This window comes from Rhinolophus sinicus, chromosome 12 (assembly GCF_057876585.1).
Source record: "Rhinolophus sinicus isolate RSI-liver-muscle chromosome 12, RSI-T2T, whole genome shotgun sequence".
NCBI classification, from domain to species: domain Eukaryota; kingdom Metazoa; phylum Chordata; class Mammalia; order Chiroptera; family Rhinolophidae; genus Rhinolophus; species Rhinolophus sinicus.
Window position 1 is genome coordinate 54,072,503 of NC_142512.1, and position 24,981 is coordinate 54,097,483.

A 24,981-nucleotide genomic window follows, 5' to 3' on the forward strand; every position below is an offset into this window, starting at 1 on the left:
AAGGTTCCTCTGAGGGAGGCCATTGTGCATCCTGCCCTCACTTTTTCCTTCACTCTGCAGACACTAGCGATCGCCCACCAGGCACCACGCAGCCTCTCCCGAGCATCGCAGGTATCTCACACCTGGCATGGCCTCCAGTCTGGTCCCCTTGGCCTCTAGAACCTTCTGCAGGGGCTCAAAGCCAAAGCACCTGCTGCCCTTGCACTTGTTTACGTCCACGTGGACAGATGTGGGGTTTGGACAAGTTCACGTCCCAGCAACTCCACTGATACCTAGGGGACTTGGCCGACTCCTGTCCTCCCTGCACCTCTGCTTCCCATGGGGAAATGGGGGGAATGGAGACGCTACCATGGGGGTTCTTGAGGGTTAAAGGAGGTGGTGATATAGGTAGTGCATGTCGTAGAGGGTGGGCACACAGTCAGCCTTCAGGAAAGCTACTGCTCCTCCTTCCCTTGTTGTTATTTCTCCCCCCATCCTTCCCCCTCCTCCCCTCCCCCCCTACCCCTCCTCCCTGCACTACCCCTAGCTCTGTAATAGGTGCCCCCAGTGGCCCCTCCATTCCTGGTTCTCTAGATGGGGACTCCTGCACAGGATGGCGCCTGCCCTGCCTGGTGGACTGGGGGCAGCCTCAGGAGACACACTCCAGGAAGGGGCTCGGGGACCAAGTGGCGGTGTGGCTGGAACACTGGTGGGACAGGGGATGGTGCCATGGGAGAGGAAGCTGTTGAGACATTTGCTAGTGCCCACTCCCAGGGCTGTAATTCCGGCGGATGCGGTGTTTTGGGGTCTGCCCCTGCTCCAGCACCTACAGTGGCTCCGTATTACCTAGCTCCTCCCTACATTTTTCGTGTGAAACTGTCAAACATGCCGCAAAGTTGGGAACATTTTACAGTGCACAGCGGTATGCTTATCACTTACCGTGTTTTCCCGAACATAAGACCTGACTGGAAAATACGCCCTAGCATGATTTTTCAGGATGACATCCACTGAACATAAGCCCTAATGCGTCTTTTGGAGCAAAACTTAATATAAGACCCGATCTTATTTTCAGGGAAACACGGTAGAGTCTACCATTAACAGCTTGCTTTATGACCTCTGTCCACCTGCCCATCCTTCCATTCAGCCACACGTCCACCTTAGTTTTATTTTCGGTGCGTTTCAAAGTCAGCTGCGATTATCCTGATTCCCTATGGAGTCACAGAATATATTCCAGTCTCACTTTCAAAACTTCTCCCCAACTCCCCACTCCTTATACTCCGCCGGAACTATTTCTTATGCACGAGCACTGCAGGAGGCGTTGGGGTCCTGGCTTTTCATCCTGGCTCCGTCATGAACAGCTGTGCAACCCTCAGCAAACCATTTTGCCTCTCTATGTCCAGTTTTCACACCTGTAAAATGGGAGGGCTTTAAACTAAATGTTATAGGTGATAAGAGCTACTGGTTACCAAGCTGCTGTTTTAGGCCAGACACTTTCCACTCACCATCTCTAACCCTTTCAATCTAGTTTCCTAACAGTAGAGCTCGGGAAGGTGAGGTAACTTGCCTCCCCATCGCCGATGAAAGGCTGCAGTGGGTCTGCACCCAGCCGTCTGCCCGGAGCTCAGGCCTCAGCACAGACCAGTGTCCCAGGGCTGTGCTTTGCTCCAGAAGCGATGTGCACATCCCTTCCAACTCTGTGTTGAGTGATGTCATGTTGGTAGCTTGGCTGGCAGTCAGCCTTTGTGAGCGTATTTACACCAGGGCGATGGGCAAACATCGGGCTTTCCCCCGCCCACCAGAGCAGGTTGTTAAAGATTGACCAGGACGCCACTATTTCAGCCTTGTCTTTCTTCCTTTCCTAACAGAACTCTTCCTGAAAGCTTTGAGTACTGATCTCTGTTTTAGTGGGTGGCGCCTCTTGAATGGAGCTCCCCCTTCATCTGAAGATCTTGCTCTGTCTCACCATTCTGAATGTCACTTCCTCCAGTTCAGAACTAAAGATGGAGCGATGAATGGGGAAGGTTCGGAGAAATGCAGCATTAACAGCGGTTGTGTTGTGTTGTGTCCTGGACAATGGAAGCTTTGCTGGCAGATGGCACAAGGAAAGTGACGTGGTTCTGCAGGACGAGGACATATGTGCTGAGGTTTTAGGTCCCCGACGGGATGTTTTCCCAGGTAAATGTTCTAGGTTATTCGTAATGAAGTGGAAACCTCTCAGTTGCCGGGCCTTGTACACGCTGCTGGAGCACGTGTATCGTGTGGGCTCCATCCGTTGCCTTCTGTCCAGTGGCAGCGCCTGAGCCAGGGGCCTGTCCAGATGTGCTGCGTTGGTGAGTCAGTGGCCGAGAATGTCCACATTGCCCTTGAAAGTAATGCTCCCAGCACCACGCTGCACTTGAGCTCGTGTGCGGGTCTGTTTCCTCCTGCGCAGCCGCCCCAGCCAGGCAGACAGATTCCTGGCCCCCTCCTGCCCCCCGGGTTGGGCAGCTGCAGATGCGCGCTCACTTGGGCAGAGATGGCAGGCCCAGGGCCAGGCGTGTGGTTGTGGGGATGGGACAAGCATGGAGACTTAGACTCCGTGGCCCCATCTGGAATGTCCCCACCCTGTCCCTGGAGGTGAGAAATTTCTCTCTGCTAGACAACAGCTGTGCTGAGAAGGTGGCCCATCTGGCTGGCAGGACTGCCGGGGACAGGAGGGGTGATGCTCATCGCTTCCTTCCTCCTGGCTGGGTGTTCCCTGCAGCAGGAGAATCCTGTCACTCTGCTCTGTTGATTCTCTGCTGCACAAAGCCCACCTCCTGATCCCTGGTCCCCACTGCCTGGCTTCCCCCTCTGGGAATGGTCTGGGTTAGAGGCTGCCATGGGCACCGGGAAGCCCAAGGAAGGGTCCCAAAGAGATTCCCTCTCCCCGGGGGCTCCAGGGAGGCTTCCTGGAAGAAGGGGCACCTGAGCTGAGACTTGAAGGATTGAGCCAGGCCAAGGAGCGTGGGAAGGGCCTGCCAAGCAGAGCGCCTGGACTAAGACAGAGTAGAGGTGTGACACCTGGCTTGTCTGGGAGCTGCGAAAGCTGGGCCTACGCAGAGGGCATGGAGAAGCTCAGGAGAGGAGGCAGGGGTGGCTGGCTGGGTGCCATTGTCAGCCCTGCTAGGCTCTCACCTTATTCGGTAGGTGATGGGTGACTTTTGCATTTTAGAAAGATCTCCCACCAGTAGTTGTGAGTTAGGTTGGGAAGAGCCAAGACCTTGGGCAAGGAGGCCACCTGCCAGCCTGGGTGAAAGAACCTGACTGTTTAGTGTTAATGAAAAACAAACCACCAACACCCCTCCCCCCTCAAGCTGTGTCTGACTCTTGAGTCCCAGAGGTGGGAAGGGTGATAATTGGCCCCAAAGGCCTCGGGCCATCTTGTTCCTGTTCTTTCTGGCTGGTTTCCTCCTTGGCTCACCCTTTCAGCTCCCTGCTTGCAGGAGTCTCCTGGGAGACTGCCTGTCCCCAGATGGGTAGCATGGCTGCCCAGGTCCCCAGGAACCAAAGAGACACGGGGGCCCCTCCCTTTGCTTCAGGGGCCCCCGACTATAGACAGTCCATGGGAAGCTGTGTGGGCCCCTGGGCCCCTGAGCCTGGCAGCCTTTGTCCTTTGTCCTGGTCCCTCTCCTCACAGCCCAGCCAGAGCTGGCAACCCCCTGGCAAGGGCCCGTGGCTGGGCCGAGTCACTCGAGTGACTCACGCTGGGGGAGAGGGGACAGCGCACAAGCCAAGTGCATTAATAGCAAACCCATTACATCCCCAGGCCACTTCACAGAGGGACAAATGGTTCATTGAGGCTGATTTGGGTGCCGGCTGGCTCGGGTCACACTCAGGGTGGGGGAGATTTCATTATCCAGGAAAGCAACACCAGATTTGTGGGGAGGGGGGGCAGCACACCCGCTCTTCCTGTCTCCTCCCACGCAAAGCATTCTGTTCCCAAGGCTTCGGGCCAAGAGCGGCCCAGAGGCAGGATCCCAGGTACCGCAGCCACCCGCTCCCGTGGGGGCCACAGCAGGCCAAGGGGTACATCTGGTGGCACAGAACCTCCTCTCACTTCGTGGTGGGTTGGGAATGGGGTAGAAAAGTCCAGCCCACAGGGAACCCCACACGCATTTTGGCTACTGCCCTCTGTGCCTTCATCCATTGGACACTGTGTCTTCTGAGTAAGCCCTCCTCGTCCTCCCTCGTCCCGTGGAATACAGAGAAGGCCCGAGGTGCTCAGTGGAAGGAGGAGGAGGGGACAGGGACAGGACGGGCAGGGGACCTGCCAACTCCAGATTCCCTCCCCAAGCACCTGCGGCTTCCCTGCTGAGGCCGTGAAGGCCTGGTGTGGAGGGTGGTGGAGACCCCAGCCTCATTCCCTTTCCCTCTGACCCTGGCTTTGCCCTCGGGGGGTGCTCTGGAGCACCCCGCAGAGGCCTGGGGCTGTTGGAGGGGACAGAGCCCAGGTTGCATAGACACTTGTCGCCTCCTTGATCTCATGCTTCTAGAACAGTCCCTGGCTTTGCAGGCTGGTTTCCAGGAGATTTCCTCATAGTCACCCTGCGATTGAAAATCAGTTCTCTTCCAGGGCCCCTTGCAAGTGTCCATAGTCAGATTTCCGTTTTTGTTGGGGACAAATGGGAGATCAGGCCCCCTGGGAGCCCCACCCCTAATACTCCCTAGGGGCCAGTGTCTCAGTCCCCTTCTCAGAATGGAGGGGGCAGATGCTCCAAATTCCAGGCCCCAGAAAGAGCTGCCAGCAATCCATAACTCTGCACCTTCTTCCTGCCTTTCTGTTCTGCAAAAGAGTAAAGCAGATACGCTTTCCCATGGGCAAAAGCTACGGTCAAGCTGATCTTCACTCTCTCTCTTTCTCTCTCTGTCTCTCTTTCTCTGTTTTAAATGACCCAAATAGGCCAAAGACAGAGTGAGCAGCAATGATAGGTGCTGAGCTCCCTGTCACTGGAGGTGTTCAAGAGTAGGGCGGATGGGCATTTAGGGGGCAGGCACCGGAGGTGGATTCCAGCAGGGGGTGTGGATTCAGGCTAAGCCTTGAAGCCCCTTCTGAGAGGGTGCAGACGAGAGTGGGGGGTGGGGGGGTTCCTGTGACCTCGCCCTTCCCATGTTAATGAGCGCCACTCCGAATTTTAGCTCTCCCTCCTCCCACTTGCTGGGTGTCTCCTGAATGGTGGGCAGGGGCATTGTTAGGGCATGTGGCCACAGTCCAAGGGGGCAGGCGGGCGGGCAGCTCCCCAGAGACGACGTCACTTCGGTCACTGCGGTGACTTTAAAAATAAGTGCGGCCACAGAGGGCCTGCTGCCCTTTCTTCTCTGCTCAGACCCCGTTGTTCCCGCTGACGTGGAACTGGGGCAGGCTGGTGACTCAGCCCTGTCCCCACACTGCAGCAGTGGTGACTTGCCTCCAGCCTCCAAGCCCTTGGAGCAAGGTACCGGCTGGAGAAAAGTGGTGAGGCAGCCAGGACATGGAGAGGACACCTTGTCTCTCTAGGTAGTGGCTTAGCCAGGTCTCCTGGCAGCCCAGGGTGAGGAGTCTGCAGGCTGGCATAGTCGCTCACTGCTTCCAGGCTGGGCTGATGCCAGGCTGGCCGCTCCTGCGAGGCCCCTTGGGTGACTTTGCAGGGCCACTGGAAGGTCCAGAGGGAGTCTTCCATCAGCCACAGTGTAGGGGGGCGGTGCTCCCACCCATCTCTGTGCCTCCAGCCTCAGATGGCTGCTAGGAAGTTGGGGACTGGAGCCTATTCCAAAGCCCTGTTTGGGGGGCCGGAGTAGGAACAGAGGGTCATGGCACTGTAGAAAGATGGAATAACCAGGAATAAAACATGAGTCATCAAAAGAAGTGTATCTGGGTGATAACTCATGAAGCCTGTGGCGGGGGGCGGGGCAGACTTCTGAATTTGCTGATCAAAAGCCCATTGGACGTGCCGATAAACAAACCACTACTGCCAGAGTCACAGGCCCAGCTCAGCTGCTGAGGAGTCATCGCCGAGGGGTCATAGTTTCCATCTAGGCCTTCTGCCCTCTGTGAGCAGCACGCCCCTGCCCTGGCTCCCTGGCTCCCATCGGTTTTAACATCATTGCAGTAACAGCTACAAGTAACACTGAAAAATGGGAGCTGCAGGCAGTGCTGCATTCATTCCTCGGTCTGTTGCCAGAGCTTGGACACAGGGAACGTCCAAGCTGACTCAGGCCTGAGCATCTGTCAATGGGAGAGGGCCCTGGGAGAGTTGGGGGAGGGGTGAGAATGGGGGTTGGGGTGGGGAGGCCTGTAGCCAGAAGCAGAGAGCTTGCCCGGGGCCTGCAGGCCAGGAGCTTCCTTCTGTGGCTTGAAAGCTCGGATTTAGCAGAGTACTACTTTGTTTAAAAAGTTCCCCGCCTGGCAGATAAGGCCCTAGCTGCTGTGGCCAGAGTTTGCTGTAAATTGTCTGAACAAAGCAAGCTAGGGCGATAACTGGGAAGTGTGGGGAACCGATTAATCATGTGCTAAGAAAATGGCATTCTCCTTTGAAGTGAAACCTTATGGTTGCGTTTAGGCGGCCAGGCAGATGGCGTAAGGGTGTTTCGCAGCCTACACACTGGTTAAATATCAGCTGTACCCACAGACGGACTTCACGAGAAGGCTGAAAAGCAGGCAGCCTGGGGGGCTGAGGAGTCTGAAGTACAGTTGGTGCCGATGTCACAGGGGCGCTGCAAAGGGACATGGGGTCCTGGAGGCTTGGCCCAGGTGCAGACAGCACCCTGCCTGTCACCCTGAATGCTGGGTTCAGGGCGGGTCTGTGTGGTGATTGGCAGGCCTGCAGGGAGTCCCTGTGAGTTCTGAATGTCTGCTCTGCCGCTTTGAGCTGATTTGCCGTCGGTGACCCTGCCATCCTGCAAGGGAAACTGAACTTTGTCATTCCATAGGATTTAACAGGTTCTCGGTAGTTCCCATTGCATTACTGGAGGCAAGGAAGCAACTGTCTCAAGGGGTCTCCTGGGGGACCCTGGGATGGTCGTTCTGACATTTAAGACAGAAATGACAGACAGGAAGCCAGCAGGGGGAAAACCTGGGGGAGCTGTCCAGACAGAGAACAGCTAAGTGGAAATGTCCTGAGGCTGGAGGCAGTGTGGACAGAGGGATGGAGGTGGGGGTGGGGGTGGGGGGCCGTGGCCAGGGCATGTGGAACCTGGGCCACCAAGGTAAGGAGTTTGCACGTGGTTCTTAGTGTGAAGGAGGCCCTGGGAGGTGACGCAGTCTGACTTAACTGTTAGAGCCTCACTGAGTTCTGGGTGGAGGGAAGCGAGCGTAGTGCCAGCAGGTCCGCGAGGCTTTGCAGGCACGCAGGAGAGAGGATGGCAGAGTAGCAAGACTTACACTCGGAGGCATTTTTGTGTGCCAGTTGTGAAACAGCCATTCTTAAAGATTCAATGATAGATACTGTAAAATATATCATTTACATTTTTTTTTTAAAGATTTTTTATTGGGGGAGGGGAACAGGACTTTATTGGGGAACAATGTGTACTTCCAGGACTTTTTTCCAAGTCAAGTTGTTGTCCTTTCAACCTTAGTTGTAGAGGGCACAGCTCAGCTCCAGGTCCAGTTGCCAGTTGCTAGTTGCAGGGGGCAGAGCCCGCCATCCCTTGTGGGACTCCAGGAGTTGAACTGGCAACCTTGTGTTTGAGAGCCCACTGGCCCATGTGGGAATCGAACCGGCAGCCTTCGGAGTTAGGAGCACGGAGCTCCAACTGCCTGAGCCACCGGGCCAGCCCTACATTTTATAAAATACAGAAACTTAAAAATAAATTACATATAATTTGTTGTTTTAAATGAAATGACAGAATTACCGTGTGATTCCACTTCTGAGTAAATACCCAAAAGAATTAGAAGTAGAGATTCAAAAGAGACCTGTTCACAGGAGCCAAAAGGTGAAAACGACCCAGGTGTCCGTGGACGGATGAATGGACACACACAGTAGGTCCATCCACACGATGGAATATTACTCAGCATTAAAAGGGACAGAAATTCTGACAGATGCTACGACATGAATGAACTCTGACTAGAGACCCTTGAAGACATTATGCTAAATGAAATAAGCCCAACACAAAAGGACAGATATTCTATTAAAGTTCCTGGAGTAGTCAAATCATAGAGACAGGAAGTAGAATTGTGGCCGCGGAAGGTTGGGGAGGGGAAGCTACGGGGCTATTGTTTAATAGGAGCGGAGTTGGGGGAGATGAGACCGTTCTGGAGATGGGTGGTGGTGACGGCTGCACAACCGTGTGAATGGGCCTCATGCCGCTGAACTGCACCCTTAAAAGTGGCTGAAAATGGTAATTTTTACCACAGTAAACAATGCACTGCCCTATTAGAAAAAAATCAAATAGTATATTGGATTTATACAGTATAAATGACAAGTAATTATATGAAAAACAAAGGGAATAATCACACGACACTCACGCGTCCTAGGCATTTCACTGCATCTGTTACCTGCGTCCTTGAGTCCCCTACCTCTGCTGCATCTGGACAATAGGAAACCGTGTAATGTTGGCTCCTGCACAGCTCTGCCCAGCTTCATCTGCAGGGTGTCACACCGGTAGCTCGAAGTGGGCCCAGGTTGGGGGAATTTACCCCACAGAAAAGGCACGTGCTACAAATCAGGTGTTGTTTGTGTGTAACCCCCAGAGTGCTGGTGGGTCCACGGGAGGCAGCAGACCTTTGGAGTGGGGGCACTGCAGGAGGTCACAAGTGGACTGACCCACAGATGCGCTGGGAGGTGGAAACTCACCGATGGCTCCGATGTGGCAGTGAGGGGAGCAGGACTCAGGTTGCTACCTAGACACCTGGGTGGATGGCGTCGCCACTTGCGGGGATGGCCGGCCACAGGATCTCGGGGATTGGAAAGGGTCCAGCAACTAACAGATGAATGCAAGGGCCTGGCGCTCAGGGAGGCCCTACTGTGCGCCAGGCCCAGGCAGAGCTGACGCCATATGGCACCGGCCCTGGAGGAGCCCTGGTCTGAGGGGACAGATGAGCCACTTAATGGGGTTTCCTGTCCAAAGGCCCAGAGTCGCTGGGCAAACAGCCACCGTCCTCCCTCTGCTCCCCAAGCCCCACCTGGAGCTGGGGTCGTGGACCCTGACGTGTGAGCCATCCGGCTGCTTCCGCCCAACGTCCTCCCGCCCTCTTTCTCCCATGCTTTGCAAAGGTTCACTCCGCGGGGCTTGACATACCGGCTGTCTCTTCAGGCTCCTTCCCGTTTTCAGAAAGGCTTGAACTAGAGTTCGTACTACACCTTTCTTACCCATCTGTGGCCTCCCGCTTTTCTTATTAAAACGTGCTGTCTGAGCGTCCTGCTCCTAGATTCCCTCAGCACTGCCACTGCCAGACAGTGTTCATTTCCTAGGACAGGTTTGAGGCTTATAGACGTCTTTGGGGGATGCAGCTTTGACCTGAAGTGATGCAGATGGGACCTTCAGATTAGCGTCCTGCGGCTGCTGTAACCAAGTACCACACACCGTGGGGGCTTAAAACAACAGAAATGGGCTCTTTCCCAGTTCTGGAGGCCGGAAGCCAGAAGTCAAGTGTGAGCAGCGGCGCTCCCTCTGATGGCTCCAGGAAGACTCCTTCCTCTCCTTTTCCAGCTTCCGGGGCCCCCAGTGTTCCCTGGCTTGTCTCCTTACCTGGAGGTGTCTAGGTGACTCCAGTCTCTGCTTCCGACTCCACACGGCCTCTTGTCTGTGTCTCCGTGTCTCCTTCTCTGCCTCTTATAAGGGCACTCGTCACTGGGTCTAGGGACCACTCTAGCCCAGCATGACCGTATCTGGACATCATGACCTTAATTACATCTGCAAAGATCCGTTCACCAAATCAGGTCACATTCTGAGGTTCAGATGGGCCTGTCTTTTGGGGGGCCACCATTCCCCCCACAACAGGTGTCATGGTGCACCTGTGAGGGAGGTGGCCCCTTGGTGTCCCTCTCAGCACACCTCCCCATGGGGCTAGGCCTACGCCCGGTCTTGCCGTCTCCGTGGCCCTGGGAGAGTGCACCATTACAGAAGGCGGGGGCCTGACAGTTCTATTTTTCTTGCCAAATTTAAGCTCTTTTCTCTCTGTGCTGCTGCTCATTTTGTCTGCCTAGGGTCTCCACCAGGATCGTTTGTGCAGCTCCCCTAGCCCTGACTGCTCATGCCCTGGGAAAGGGGGGTGGGGGGACCCTCACTACCCTCCAGGGATCAGGCCTTATTAAGGTCCTGGAGCCCCAGATTGGACACAGCCATGGGAAGTGATCAAAGGCTGGGGATGATTAAAGGGCCGGGGTGGATGATTTAAGCTGAGAAAGGGAAGGCCAAGGAGCGACTGGATTGTCTTCCAGTTTCGAGAAGGCAATTATTGCTTGAAGGGTGGTGCCCAGCTGTTTCCCATCTCCTCCGAGGACAGGAAAAAAAGAGAAAATAAATGATGTACAATTAGAGCGGTTGGTTAGATACAAGGGTGAACTTCCTGGCTGGGAGTGTGGCTAAGCTGGGCTGGGTTTCCTGGGCGAGTGTGGGGAATCTCCTTACCTGGCAGTGTCTAGGCCTGGTAACAGCACCGCAGTGGTTAAAGTGAAGGGGGGCTGGAGGCAGGGGGATGGACCGGACTGGTTCTGGAGCAGTCATGCTAACATGGGGTGCTTTCTGACCTCATAGGTCAACTCCTCCTGCCATTGTCCTTTGGGTTCCCACAGGGGAGCATTTTGGTGAGGCGTGCACCCTGGCTGGGCTCCCCGAAGAGATAAGCTTAATGGCAGTGAATAATGCACAATAAGCTGACCCTATGCTAATCTGGCAGAGCCCAGGCCAGCCCTCTGGGAGAACAATCCCATGGGTGTGTCACCACTCACCAGGTGCCTTTTATAAACACACAGGAGAATAATGCTGTGGCCCAGGTTGGATGCCGGCCAGGACACCCCGCATCTTCCCGACGGCTGTGTTGTTAGGCTATTTCTTAGGGGCAGGGGACCACCAAACTCCCAAACACTGGCTGGACAGGTGGTCAGGCAGCGCCATGCGCTGGTGTTCAGACAGGAATACCCTGGCTGGTTAGAAGCCATGGGGGTGGGGGGGCATTAATGACAGTGGCAACTCCTTTTCTGAAACCCGGGCTCCCAGGCAGACGAGGGTGTGCGCGCATCTGAAATGTCTGTGGTTTTGCAGTTCCATGTCCACAAACTCACTTGGTTGAAAATAGTTCAGAATATCCAAAGCATGAGGGAGGGAGTGACTGCTTTCCTTAAAAAGGAAGGCCTTGATTTTATCTACTCAAAAAAGCCCACCAAACCTAGTGCATTCTCTGCAAGTGGCCTAAATAACCGGGGTGACAGGCAGGCTTCAGCATCCCTTGCACATCAGAACTAGGGGTAGGGGGTCAGGAGGAGAGTGGCAGCGACCAGTCTGAGACCCAGGACAAGCTGTGGGGCCACACTGAGGGGACGGTATTGCAGAGTTGCCCACCAGCTCAGAGGGTTTTATGCCCTGCTATGAATTCTCCCAGGGCCCCCTGATTTGGGGCATAAACCCTGGGCCTAAGGTAATGAGGGGAAACGGGCAGGCGTGCTTAACAGGCTCAGCCAAGGGGAGTAGAAGAGGACCCCCCCCCCCCCCCCCAGTTGTCAGTGCCAGACCTGGAGGCTGGAGGGCCCTTCCTGGGGATTTGATCCTTTTGCTTTTCAAGTTCCAACCCATCCTTTTGTCCCCAGCCCTTAGGACCTGCCTGGTAGGCAATAAGGTTTAATCAAGGTTTGTTGATGAGATGGAGCAGGTAAAAGTTACCGCCCTGGAGGGCAAGGCCCCCCCTGAGGTATGAGCCCAGATGGGGAGCAGGAGCTGCAGGCCCCTGTCTCCCCATTCCCTAACTCTTTCCTTCAGATACTGTGAAATATCTTCCTTCTAGGGGAAGACCAGGTCTACACTCTGCCTTGGAGAAGCCCCTTATTGTGAGGGGCGGGGAGGGGGGGGGTCCATGTCCCTAGCTGTTCTGACAGGGGCGTTCCATCTCTCTCACGCCCCCGGTGGGCCAGTGCCTTCTCAGCCACCCGCCCCAGAGGATGCAGCAGCGATCCGGGGTGGAAGGGTAGGGGTGGGGTGTAGCTGGAGGGGTCCCCACACCCCCGGCCACGTGACTCTTGTGCTCGGCCCTCGGCTCTTTGCCAACAAGCTGGGATTCTCGGCTCTTTGCCAACAGGCCGGGATTCTGCGGGCTGCCAGCCCCAGCGCTTAACCCTTGCGGGCGCTGAGCACAGGAAGGCGCGACGGTGGCCAACTTTGCTTGGCTCCGTAAATAAAAACCTCCGCAGAAGGAACCCTGTGCCCCAGGGAAGGGGAGGAATCCTTCCCCCCTTGGCACCGCCCCCGTGCCGCCGCCCGGACTCCATATCCGCCCACATCTGGCCGCAGCGGGGCGTCCCGGTGTGGGGGGAAGGGGCCGGCCGCGTCCGTCGCCGTCCCCTGGGCGCGGGCCACGCTGGGAGAAGGGGGGTGCTCGGGTCGGGCGCCCAGGACTCTGCGTGTCCCGCGGCGTCGGCTCGGTCCCAGCCCCACCAAGCCCCAGCCTTGACAGGCGGGCGGAGCAGCCAGTGCGAGCTGGGAGGCTGGGCTGCGGGTGCAGGAACCTGATCCGCCCAGGAGGCGGGGGCGGGGCGGGGGTGGGGGCACGGGGAGCTGGAGGCCGGCGCCCGCCCGCCTCCCCCATTCATTCAGCCGAGCCCGGGGGCCGAGGGGCTCCGCGGCCAGCTCTGCACGGCGGGAGCGCGGGCGCGGCGCCCCAGCCAGCGCGCAGGGCCCGGCCGGCCAGGGCGCTACCTCTCCACCGCTCACCGCGCGCGCGTCGCGCTGCCCTCGAGCCACCATGTCCGACCCTGCGGTCAACGCGCAGCTGGACGGGATCATTTCGGACTTTGAAGGTGGGTGCCGGGCGGGCTGCGGTACTGCTTGGAGGCCCCTGGGGCAGGAAGGGTGCGGGAAGGGGGAGGCGGGACCCCCGATGGGGCGCCCTCCCGCTGCGCGCCCCGCGTCGCCTACGTGGAGGACCGCTGCCGCGAGTTTCCTTCCTTTTATTGTTGTTTGTGTGTGCCGAACGAGGACAGCCTCTTCGAGGGCTCCTGGGGCTTCCGCGAAACCACCGGAGCGCAGTTTCCCTCTCAGCCGTCGCTCAGCCCCCTCCCTCCCGCGCTTCGGGTCGGCCTTCGGGCCCCTCAGCCCTGCGGCGAGTCAGGGAGTTGGTTACTCACCCCTGCGTCCTGCCTGGGAGGACAGCCCCCTCCCCCACACCAGTTTCGGGCTGGGACTGAGTCGAATCCGGGCTAGGGTGGGCTGCCGAGTGAAAACGGCCAGGCCCACGGTGGGGTCTTGGGCGGGTGGGGGGCTCCCATTGGCCCCCATCCAGGCCTGGGAACATCCTCAGACGCCTTCCAGAGTCAGGCTGTACCGGGAAGGAGGGGTCTGCGTGTGGATAGGAAGCGCATTTTGGTCCCCTCCCCCCTTGGGGGTTTATAAAGTGTGGAGAGACTTTGGGGGGCTTCTCCCTGCGAGTGCAGTCCTGCATCCCTGCCCTGGGCCTGTGTGCGCGCGCGCTTTCATGCCTTCTCGTGACTGCCTGTGGCTCTGCGTCCTGCGTCCTGGGGAGTAAATAAAGCGGTAGGAAGGGAAACGCACACAATAGTCTCCAGCACTTTGGCTAGATTTCTGAGGGGGCGGTCCTGCCTCTGCTGGGACCTGGAGCCCCTGCCCCTCAGAGGGGCCCCCAGGCAGCCTGAGGCAGAGCCCTCTGGTGGGCTGGGCTGGGGGAGGCTGGGCTGAAAGGAGTTACAGACGTCTAGGTGCCAGGCCAAGCTGGGAGGTCTTCCACCCGCATGGGCAGAACCAGGGCTGGTACCGCGGTGTCCAGAACATAGCTGCTCACGTGGCCCCCCCTGGGCTCAGCCCCATCTGCAGGGACACGCCTGGGAACCAGCGCCTGGCTGGACCCAAGCAGAGCCCAGCTTGGGTGATTCTGGGCTAGGCCTGGACTGGCCTGATCAGGGAGGTGGAGAGGCAGGAGGGGTTGTGGTCCTGTGGCTGGCACGCCCTGTGCAGAGGACAAGTGTGCTGTGCGCTGGCTCAGCAGAGGGAATTTTCTTCACACTCTGGCACTGAGCACTGAACAAGGGAGTCCAGGGTCTGCAGAGCTGTGGTGGCTCGTGTGGGCCATCTGGACACCTTGGGGCACGTGCTCATCCTGGGGGCTCTCCATGTCTGCTGCGTTCTGTTGTCCCTTGCGCCTGTCCCAGCATGGCCCTCCCCACAGCTGCCCCGCTTCAGGCCCCCACAGCCTGCAAATTCTCCGTGTGGCAGGTGGGGGTAGGTCAGCTCTCAGTCCCTGACCCAAAGACGCGCTGGCAGTGGGACTTCTGGGGAAGCATGGGATGCCATGGGCAGGGCGATGGGCACCCTGAGGTTGGATGGGGAGGTGGAGTTTTGGGGGGTCGCAGGGTCCTACGGCTGTCACTGTTCATGTCATGTAGGTTGTTAGTGCCTCGGCCTCATTGTTCATCCTCACCCCAACGTGCCCCATCTGAGGATGCTGGCGGCCTCTGCAGCCACCTCCCAGGCGGCTTCTTGACTCTCTAATTTAGTCTGAGGCAGTGGCCTGATTGAGACCATCTTGGGGCAACAGTTGGCAGCCCTGTGACTCCAGGGAGAGATTTCTCACTGTTAGGGAGCGGGGCCTCCGACTCTGGTTCCCTGTGTGCGTCGGTCTCCCTGTGTGTGCCCTGAAAATTTCAAAGTGCTCTGAGGTTGGGGATTCAAGCATTAGCGTTCCGCTTTGCTTCCCGAGGAGGTGTGCCTGCGTGTGAGAGTGCCAGCGCGGGGACCAGAAAGGCAGCCTCCCCAAGGGCCGCAGGAACTTGGAGTGGAGCTGGGTGGGTGTTGGGAACTGACAGCCTTGGACGGAGGGACGTGAGGAAGGAGAGGGTATGACCCAGCACAACAGTGGGTGGCACGAGCTGGCAGAGTCAGGGCAGGGGAAGGTCACTGCTGGCTAACCAGAGAAGTCCTTATGGAGGAGGCGGACCTTGAGTGAAAGTCGGAATGTGATTGTCTGTGTGTGTGTGTGGGGGGGCATTGGGGCCAGGGGCAGCCAGCACAAGTGGGGGAGGCCGGAATGAGCTGGTCCGTGAGAGGGCCGGGGCATGAGGAACGGCCAGCTTGCAGCTGTGGAAGGCCGGGCATGCCTGCCCGGAGCCTGGACCATCCTGGGGAGGCAGCCGGAGTGGCCGAGATCAAGCCGGAGGAGCGCTGGTCTGTTTTGGGGGTCAGTGGGGGGGCTTTGGCCGGGGCTGCCCATGTGTTTCTAGGTTTCCTCAAGGGCGAAAGGGGCAGGGAGGACATGGTCAGCTCCTCTGTGACTGAGTAGTTCCTGAGGCCGGAGGACCTAGTGCCCTCATGTTGAGGCCCCAGGGGCCACCACCTAAGCAGGGCAGGTCCTGAACCACGGTGCCACTGGGGGTGATTTTCAATCCGAGCAGACTGGACTCCCGCACAGGCCAAAGGGCCCTGATCAGGGTGTTTCTGGGACGTTGGGAGGCAGTGGAGGTACTCAGGCCAGAGTAGTGTGCCCTGCGGGGCAGACAGGAAGCTGCCCATGAGTGTGTGTGTGTGTGTGTGTGGGGGGGGGGGGCGCCCCAAGTTAAAAATCTCCTGGTGCCTGTGTTCTGGGCACATCTCCTCCTGCCCTGGGGAGCACCCATCTCTCCTCATTTTATTCCCCACCTGTCTTGTCCCCCACCCTTGAGAACTCACAGTTCCTGAGGGTGAGAGCCTTAGTCAAAGCACCAGGGTAGCTCCGGGGGTCAGCCTGTCCCCTATTTTGGACTTGTGTATCTGGATCAGATGCCCCTCCACCCCCACCGGGACTGAGAGGGTGCTGGCGTCTTCCATGAGCATGAATGTCTGACGCCTGCCTTTGCCCTCCCTTCAAGGGGCTCTGTGGAGACCCCGTCCCCATGGAGGGCCAAGAAGAATATTTTGTATTTTGCTGATGTGATTTTTTAGAGCTTCCTTTCCCACTTTTCCCAGCACAATGGGCCTCGAGGTGACCTTGGCACCCTGCAGTGCCCCGTGCTGGGGTGGCTGGAGGGCTGATCCCTTCCCCTATCTCGCTCCGGGTTGCTGGGGGCATGGGCCGTTGGGCAGCGTGTTCTTTAGTGAATGCCGGCCAAATCTGTTATCGCAAATGCTGCTACAACTTGGGTTTTTGTGTAACAAGAGACCTTCCAAGTGCCAGCTGTCGGCCCACTTTCCACGGCCAAGAGTGTTTGCTGTAACCAGATTTGCATGCAGAGGAAGAATCCTAAAAGTCCTTGATGTTTGTTGAAACCAGACCAGGCGCTCTGGTCCCAGAGCCATGCTCTCTCACCTGGGGCATGTCTACCCTTCTGAACCCTCCACTTTCTTTCCTCGGAGGACCCTCTGAGCAGGCTGTGGGCCGGGACAGGCGATAGGGGGTGGGGGCAGGGAGAGGGTCTCCCGAAGGGGATGGGACCGTGCAGATGTACCTGCTGGTCTGGGAGCCCAGATCCCTCTGGGACAGGGGCCCTGCAGCCAAGAGGCTCTCTTAGGGGTCCAGAGGCCACGCAAAACATTGCCTGGTGCTCTTACTGTCCAGAGTGCGGGAGCAGGCCCACCCACCATCCCAGTTCTGAGGAGGGCAAACACACATGCCCCTGGTGGCAGAAGCACCTCTGTGATCAGCTTCACAGCTGGGCTGCGGGTCAGACCTGGCTGAGCAGGTGGGGACAAGCACAGGACACCCACACTGTGGAGTCTCGGTCTGGAAAGACTCAGAGGGCGAGCTTACACTGCCACTTGAAAGCTGTGTGGCACAGGGTGTCGTAGCCCCTGAGCCCCCGTTTTCCCCTCTGTTGAGTGGGTTATAAACCCCTCTGTCTGAGGGTTGTCCAGTGCTGAGCCCGGGTCCTGCTTGCGGGAGTATGGTGGGTGCTGCTGGAGCTGGGGTGGGGGCTGGTGTTTGAAAGGGACAGATGGGTATGGGTGCCTTATGTCAGGATAGGGTGATGGAAATTGTTCAAAGGCCCAGGCAAGGGCCTGTCTGACCCTCTGGGGGATGACGGTGGACAGCACTGCAGAGTTGGAGTGGCCACGAAGCCTGCCTGGGGGTCCTGGCTAAGCCACGGGAGCCCCTGCTCTCTCCCGACGGACGTTCTGTCTGGGGGTGCCACAGCGGAGGCTGTGGTTGTGTGGGCTGCAGGGTTCCTGCACTGGGGAGGCTGACTGTCCCCTCCGCCATCCCCTCCACCCCAGAGCGTCACAGGTGGGTGGGCTGTAGGCCTGCCGGAAGGGCCAGGGTCAGAGAGTGACACGGGCACATGCTGGACGACTTGACTGCAAAGACAGGCGATGGGTCAGGCCACCTGCCCAAGGTCTGAAAGGCGGTGGGGACAGGGAGCCGGTGTCCAGGAGGCTGCACAGCGGAGGGCGGCCTCCTCGTCCAGCAGCCCTTGGTGAGGCCCGATTGTGCCTGGTGGTGCTGAGCTGGGCTCCCAGCTGGGAGAGCAGTCCCATGTCTGACCAGTGGGGACAGCCATGTGTTTCTCTCTTGCCATGGGGGCCAGTTAGCTCTGCACTCCCTGCCCCTTGAGGGCACAGGGAGCCTGGGCATAGGGTGGGGGCCTCTGGGGCCTGCCTGGAAAAACAGACCCACCAGAGTGTGCGCCCCTGGGTCAGCAGGCTTCATGCTGGGCATGGTGGGCACTAGCTTAGGCCACATCTGGAGGAGGCTGGTGGGGAGCAGTGGCATGGTGGCCCATTCGCCGTGGTGTCACCAAGGGTGGCGCACTTGCCCTGTAGGAGCCAGGGGCCTCTCCACGGGGCGTGTGTAGCCTCAGCCCACCCCTCTGAATACCGTCGCCCTCATATCCTGGGCTGGCTGAGCAGAATGGGGACCCCTCCTTCTCCTCGCATGCCCACAGGTCAGGGGAGGTCACATTTAGAGATCAAGCCCTCCCCCCTTCACCAACTGAATGCCCCTGGGGGTGGGCTTGCCTGCTGCTGGAAGAGTGTCCTTGGGGTACAGCCAGGAGCACAGGACTGGCAGTGAGGACAGGGGGGGGCAAGGCTCAAGGGGTTCACATTGGCCCCCAAGCCCAGGACGAAGTCCATCCTTGCTACCAGGCCAGACCAGGAGCTCCCCTCTGGGTTTGGGGACCCCCCAAGGGCAGGACTATGTGTCTTTGCTCAGCGTCTTGTGGCTGGAGAAGTAGTCCCTCAAAGCCTGGCGGTGTGTGTAGAATGGTGGGGTGGGGGTGGGGGCTCTGGGGGGAGACGCATCAGACGTCAAGGCCCCAGGAGATGGCAGGTTTTCGATTCATCCCAGAAACCAAACCAGAAACTGAGTTCCTGTGCTGTCAAAGCCACTGAGGAAAAGTGGTCGAACAGTGACTTTCCTTGTGACGCCTTCTCAGTTTTTCCCAAATTTGGAGGCTCTCTGAGTTGCTTATGAGACCGAATGGTCCGGAACTCTCTGGAACACCGTCCTAGAAGCCTGAGGATTTGTAATCTTTCTGGCCAAACAGACCCAGTTGGCCCCTAGACACCCCTGGCGCCTGGGACATTTCTGGGCTCAGGCTGTTTAATTTGGTCTCGACAGAACCCAGAGGCTCTGTTCAGCCTGGACCAGGAGACATTCTAGAAAGTTCAAGTTTGTTGTCATTTTTTAAAGTGCTGCCAATGTCCAGAAATGTAGATGGAGGGCCTACAAGAGAAGGGCCTGTTTTCAGTGGAGGGTATTCAGAGAGCAGAGCCCCGCCCCCCACCCCCCTCCCCCTCTGTCAAGAACCAGGCCCGCAGGATCAGGCTCTGACCTGCCTCTTTCTCTCTTGTGTTTGTCCCTGTCCACCCTGTTTCCCATGTCCCGAGTCTCTAACGGCCCCTCCCAGGAGCCTGGCCCCCTGCAGTCTCTGGCCTCCTCCGCTTCCCCCCCCCCCAGTTCATTGGGGGCGCCCATCTCAGCCTGAGTTGCAAAATCCAGAAAACTAAGGGGCGTGGCCTTAAACTCATTGATGTGACCTCCCCACACATGGCTGAGAGCCTCCTGTGTCCCTCTCCCCAAGGCCAGGAGCCCCTGCCTTCAAACACATGGAATAGCATCCTGGGAGAGCCAGGTGAGATGGGGGAGGAGGCAGGTGAGGTGACCCTTGCCCCACCCAGTGCATTCCACTCCTGCTCTGGCTGTAGCATCCAAGGGACCATTTCACTGGGGGTTCGAAGGTTGTTCCATGGATACAGATGGGGCAAGGGAACCCCCAGGGCCTCAGATTGGGTCCGGGCAGGGAGCTGGGTCAGTCTTGCAATCTGGGTCTTACTTAGACTCAGTGGGGAGTTCCTGGGGGCTGGGTTTCCCCTCCTCCCCTTCAACAAGCCGCTTGCCCTCTGTGCCCAGTTTCTGTACAGGAGAGGCTGGAATCCTCTGAGCTCTTGGCAACCGCTGTCAGGTCTCTTCTGATGATTCTGTCTAGTTTCCTACCTTCCAAACCCACAGCCTTTTCCTGCCCTTCCAGGAGTGCTGGCTATCATGGCTGTCCCCTGGGGCAGAGCTTGGGGGGCCTGGGCACCTCCTTTTGGGAGGATACCGCTGAGGGTCCCCCGGGAGTGTGGAAGGGAGCCCCAGCCACAGACAGCCCCTTCTCTGCCTGGAGGAGGTTCACTGATGGACCAGTGTCATCTTTCTTTTTGGCGGGAAGAGAGAGAAGTCCCCTGCAGTGAGTCTGGCCTGGGTCCAGGCCTCCCCTCCCCTCCCCCCAGGCACCGACTAGAAGACAGAGGTGTTTCTGGTGTGACCACCAGCGGCCAGCAGTCTGGTGGATTTCCATTCTCTCCCAGGCAGGAGCTCATTCTGTACCCCACGGCCCCCTCCCTGGGTACAGGAAGTTGGGAGCAGGCACAGTTGGCCCTCCTGTCCACGTGGGTGGGCAGTTTCCCTGAGAGGCCAGGCCCCTGCCCTGTGTCCTCTGGAGATCGATATTATCTACAGTAAAAGCATACATGGTCTCCTGGTTCCAAAGCAGACCGGCCTTCCCTGCTGTCGCCTGCCTCCTGTCAGGGAAGCAGCTAAAGTCAGGGAAGGCACGCTCTGTAAAGTAGCCGGGTTTCAGTTTTCTCCTTCAGTTCAAAATGAAGTGCTTGAACCCGGCTGTCCTCTGGTGGGCCAGGAGGAGGGTCGCTGGGTGGGAGAGGCAGTCGTCTTGCTCATTTGTTTATTCAGCAGCTTTCGGTGGGTGCCAGCTGAGAGCCAGCTCTGTTTTAGGTTCTGGGGGTCCAGGCATGAGCCCAGGAGAGGGGTAGGTTGAGGAGGTCTTCCTGGAGGAGGGAGCACCTAACCAGAATCCCGGGCAGGAGTTCACCAGGCAGATGACGCTGTCAGGCTTCTCTTGCCGTTTCTGCCGACTTGTAGTTTGTTTGGGAGCTCTGTTGTGCTGCGGGTGGCACCTGGCACAGGTACCCTGGGCACTGAGACGGAAGGTGGGGGAAGAGGGCTGTGCTTGCTTGCATGTGTAGGTAGGGGTGTGAAGCGGGTGCAGGCTCCCTCTTTCCTCCTGGCCAGGAAGCTTGGGTGGTGAATAACCCAGGTGGGTGAGAGACGCCCGGTTTGTTAACTTACGGAGGGTGGAGCAGACTTGGAGTGGCTGCAGGAACCCCGGCCTCCATCAGCAAACCTCAGAAAGGGCTGCTTTGCGTTTTTGCTAAACTACAAAAGAAACCCTTGGCAGGCACGGGGCCCCTTGGGGGTGAGATGGGGAAGGTGGTCGTTTGTTAGCACCTCTGCAGGCTCAGTGCAGCAAACATGGGGGTGAGGCTGAGCTATGCCCCTCCCTCCTGGGTTGCCCTTCCCCCTCCACCCCAGACACCAATTGTTGGGGCAGATGGGGGGATGTGGGGACCCTGGTGAGGGAGGAAACCCTCCCCTGCTCTGGCTGCAGCCACAGTGAGGCTGGGATGGGGGAAACTCAGATATTTACATCTTTCCTAATATTTAAATGATGAAGCCAGCCTCCTGCAAACAGCTGCCTGGAGCCAGCTGTCAGGCTCTGGCCTCCCTCGTGCCCTCCCTTCCACATTCTTCTTCTCTGACCCAAGTCCAGGCCCTTCCAGCTGTTCCCCCTTTGCTCACAGGCACTTCCTATGACCAGGAGAGCTGGTTCTTGTTACTTTTCATAGCCATCTCCTTTATTGAGCACTTACTATGTGCCAGGCACTGGGCTGGGCATTTAGCCCTCGGGCCCAGCCAGGTGGATAGGCCACTGAGGCTCCCTCAGGTCACAGCTGTTCCGAGGCCACACCGGAAGGCTGACCCCGTGCCTGCATCCATCCATCCACCACTCCCTGCTGCTGAAACCTGCCCGCTGGCCCTCTTGGCCACGTCACGTGGGATGGCCCTGCAGACTATGATGGAAATCTATTTGTCAGAGGTAGGTGGGGACAGCTGGGGTCCAAACTCAGGGTCTGGTGGGGCTGCTTCTGCTCCAATCCAGCCTCGCTGCTCTTGAGCTCAGTGACCATGTTTGCGAAACAGATAACAGTGCCCACCTTGCAGGGTGGCTGGAGGCTTTTGGGGGGGGTGCTGTGTGTGTACAGGGCTTAGCACAGTGCTGGTAGTCTGGGGTGCTCTGTGCTTTTGGAGTCTGACTCTCGGGGGCCGGGGTGGGAGTTGGAGGCAGAGTGGGGCGACGGTTTAGTATGCTGGCTCAAATCTGGCTTCCCCTCGCCCATGCTGTGCGTTCCGAGCTTCTCTGTCTCGGTTTCCCATCTGTGAAATGGGGACAATCACTGTCTTTAGGTGGTCCTGAGACTTGAATGAGCTAACATAAGGAAGCCCTTAGAATAGTATCTGGCCTATGATAAGCCTTCAGTAAACGTTGATTATTAACAATTCAAAGCAACAAACACTGATAGGAGATGCCAGGCAGTGCCCGAGGCTGTAGTGGAGAGGGGACTGTCTCAGTGTGTCTGCGCTGCTACAACAAGATACCACAGACGGCGGGGGATTAAACTACAGACATTTATTCTCACAGTTCTGGAGGCTGGGAGTCCAAGGTCAAGGCCCAGGCAGTTTTGGTGTCTGGTGAGGGCCGCTTCCTGGCTCATACACGGCATCTTCTCTCTCGCTCTGTCCTCGCAGGGCAGAAGGGCTCGCTCGTATGGGGGCGCTGATCCCACACGTGAGGACCCCACCCTCATCAGCTCCCAAAGGCCTGCCTCCGAGTACTGTCATGTAGGGGTTAGAGTTCAGCATAGGAATTTGGGGGACCCCAAACCTTCAGTCTCTAGCAGGGACAGGCCCTGCCCCACGGAGGAACGGGAGGTTCCAGTGGAGGCAGGAGGCTGGCGGGGCTCCTAGCTTGGGTCCTGGATGCCAACGTGAGGCTGTCCTGCCCATGTTTCTTGTGGCAGATGCGTGAAACCGTGTCTTGCCGTGGAAGCCTGGGCTGCCGGGACCTGCTCTGTCTAAGGTGTGGGCCTTGGGCAGGTTTTGGGTCCTTGTGACCCACACGCCCCCCTCGGCACATGGGCCTCCACCCGCAGCAGTGTCCAGTGTGTCCTTCGGGTGTGTGACCGACCCGGGAGCTGAGCGATGGTAGCTGAGGCTGGACATCAACCTTGGGTGACTCTCGGACAGGTGGGGCTCCTGAGCTGGCGGCTCCAAGGTGCCTGGCGAGGGCTGCCCCTGGGAGGATTGGTGCTCAGGGTTTTCTTCTTGTAGGATTCTTGGGAGGGGGAGGTGGTGGGGAGGAAGCTTGTGAGCCCACAGAAGGCAGAAATCCTCACCCGCCTGTCCAGCAGGCGGGACTCGCTCTCTACTTTTTAATAAGCTCCTGAAACGATTCTGATCAACAGTCAGTGCTGAGAATGATCTGGAAGCAGAACTTTAGAACCACAAGGAATTTAGAGGATGAGTGCAAGGGTACATCGAGATTGGAGCTGCTAATGCTGCACGGAACGTAGCGCACAGCCTGAGCCTGCTTGTAAAAACATGGGTGCATGTACCCAGCAAGCAGATTGGAAGGACGTTTGCCGAAGTACTGACGTGGTACCTGGGTCCTGGCTTATAGATGTTTTTTTCCCCTTAGCTTTCTCTGTGTTTTGCAAATTTTCTGCGTTGCCCACACGTTTTTTTATAGTCAAGAAAAGAGCAAATGATATTGTTTGTAAAAGTTCATTTTCAAAAAGGAAAACAACTCACCCAACCCAGTCTCCCACCCTGGTTCAAGAAACCTGGAAAGTCCGCTGGCTGGTGGTGGCAGAGCCAGGGCTCCCAGCGTTTGCAGGGTGGGGACGCGGTGCAGTACAGTGTCGAGTGTAGGGAAGCTGCCTCCCATTTAAGGTGCAGGCCCCAGGGAGCCGGCTCTGCAGGCTTTCCCTGCAGCTGCATTTTTGGCCACAGAGGAATGTGGCCAGAGCTGAGGTTCTTGACCTCTGCTGACCACGACAGGAGGTGGGCTGTCCCTCCCTGTCCCCCCTGGCCAGACCCCTCCAGCTCCGAGTGTTGCAATTGCTGGACCTTGTTGGTTCAGGAGCCATTTGAGTCCCTTGGAGCTGGTGGCTGATCTCAGCATGGCCCTCGGGGTCATACGCGTCTGAGCTGGAAGAGCCCTTTTGGTCCAGCCCTTCCTGTACTTCACCAGGAAACAGAGGCCAGAGGGGTCATCGGCCTGGCTCGGGTGGGGTGCAGACGGCACTTGTGACAACTCTGTGCCTCGCCCCAGCCGCCCCCTGGGCCCTGGGCCGTCGGCAGAGCTTTCCCAACCCTCCCACATTGAGCAGTTATGCTGAGGACAACTTGGAGAAAATTCTCCATTTTTAGTCATGAAAAGAATGACTCCTGCCTGCAGCTCCATTCCCTGCGGGCTCTTTTTCTCTCCTGCCCAAGAAGTGGGCAGAGGGGGTTTCACGCTAGGTGGGTGGGTGGGGTCCCTGCTGGTGCAGTGGATGCTGGATGGTTTCTGGGTGGGTTGGTCCTTTCCTGCCCCCTGTTCCTTGCAACTGGTGGTCGAGAAGAGGGGCTGCCGGAGCCTCACAGGTGGGAACCTGGAGGGGGAGGTTGGTAGCCTGGGCCCGCGTGGCCCACAGCTGACAGGTCAGAGGTTATGGGGCTGAGTTGTCTGCACTGGGCAGTGCGGGTGGGGTGGGTCTCCCAGGAGCTCTGGCACGTGGTTTGGAGCTCCCCGTAAACCACTTCCATTTTTTCTTCTCCCCTAGGCCATAAATAGAATTGAGGGGTTGTCTGTTTATGGGGTGTGGCCCTGGCGGGTATAGTTTCTCTGTCCACCTGCAGCCTAGCAGGCAGGTGTCTGAGGGAGACACACTGCCTGCCCCAGAGGCCCTTCTCCTGAGGAGAACAGCAGGCAGAGGGTCACGGTGAAGGCCAGTCAGCCGCTGAGGGTGCTGGGTCACATGCCCGCCCTGCCCAAGGCAGGGTCTGTTCTGTCCTGCAGCAGGTCCCCCCTAAAACTGTGGTCTGGGGCAGATGAACACTGGGGCTCAAAGGACAACCCTAGAAAGGAGAACGTGAAAGTTAGTCACTGCCTGGAAGCCTTGATGGGAGTGGTGGTGGGGGTGGGGTGCTGGAAGGCAGAGCAGAGGAACAGAAGCGTGTGTGTGACCAGCCCGGAACCCATGCGTGTGACCAGCCCGGAACCCGTGTGTGTGACCAGCCGGAACCCGTGTGTGTGACCAGCCAGAGGGCCTGGGCAGAGATGGGTTAGGGGTGGGAGTGGGGGCTTGGCCGGCAGGGAGTCAGAAAGAGCGCAGGGTTTCCCCGGCTGCGGCGACCAAGTGTCACCAACTGGGGCGCTTACAACATAGGTCTAGATGCCAGAAGTCCAAAATGAAGGTGTGGGCAGAGTTGTTCCTTCTGGCTGCTCTGAGGGGAGGTCTATTCTGTGCCCCCCTCTGGGCGTCTGGGGG

At 58.0% G+C, this 24,981-nt stretch overlaps 1 protein-coding gene across 7 annotated transcripts in view; it reads left to right on the plus strand.

Moving 5' to 3' along the window:
• The window catches only part of SEPTIN9 (septin 9), a 156,649-nt gene that overhangs the window by 48,120 nt on the left and 83,548 nt on the right, over positions 1 to 24,981 (plus strand). Inside the window, exon 1 of one of the 7 annotated variants that reach the window (XM_019735495.3) lies at positions 12,667 to 12,923. The exons of 5 other annotated variants lie outside the window; for them this stretch is intronic. In XM_019735495.3, coding sequence (XP_019591054.3) covers positions 12,869 to 12,923 — 55 coding nt within the window. In that variant the 5' untranslated portion in view covers positions 12,667 to 12,868. Of the gene's footprint in view, positions 1 to 12,666; positions 12,924 to 15,176; positions 15,301 to 24,981 lie in introns of those variants that run through there. One more of the 7 variants, XM_019735491.3, reaches the window with a different exon arrangement.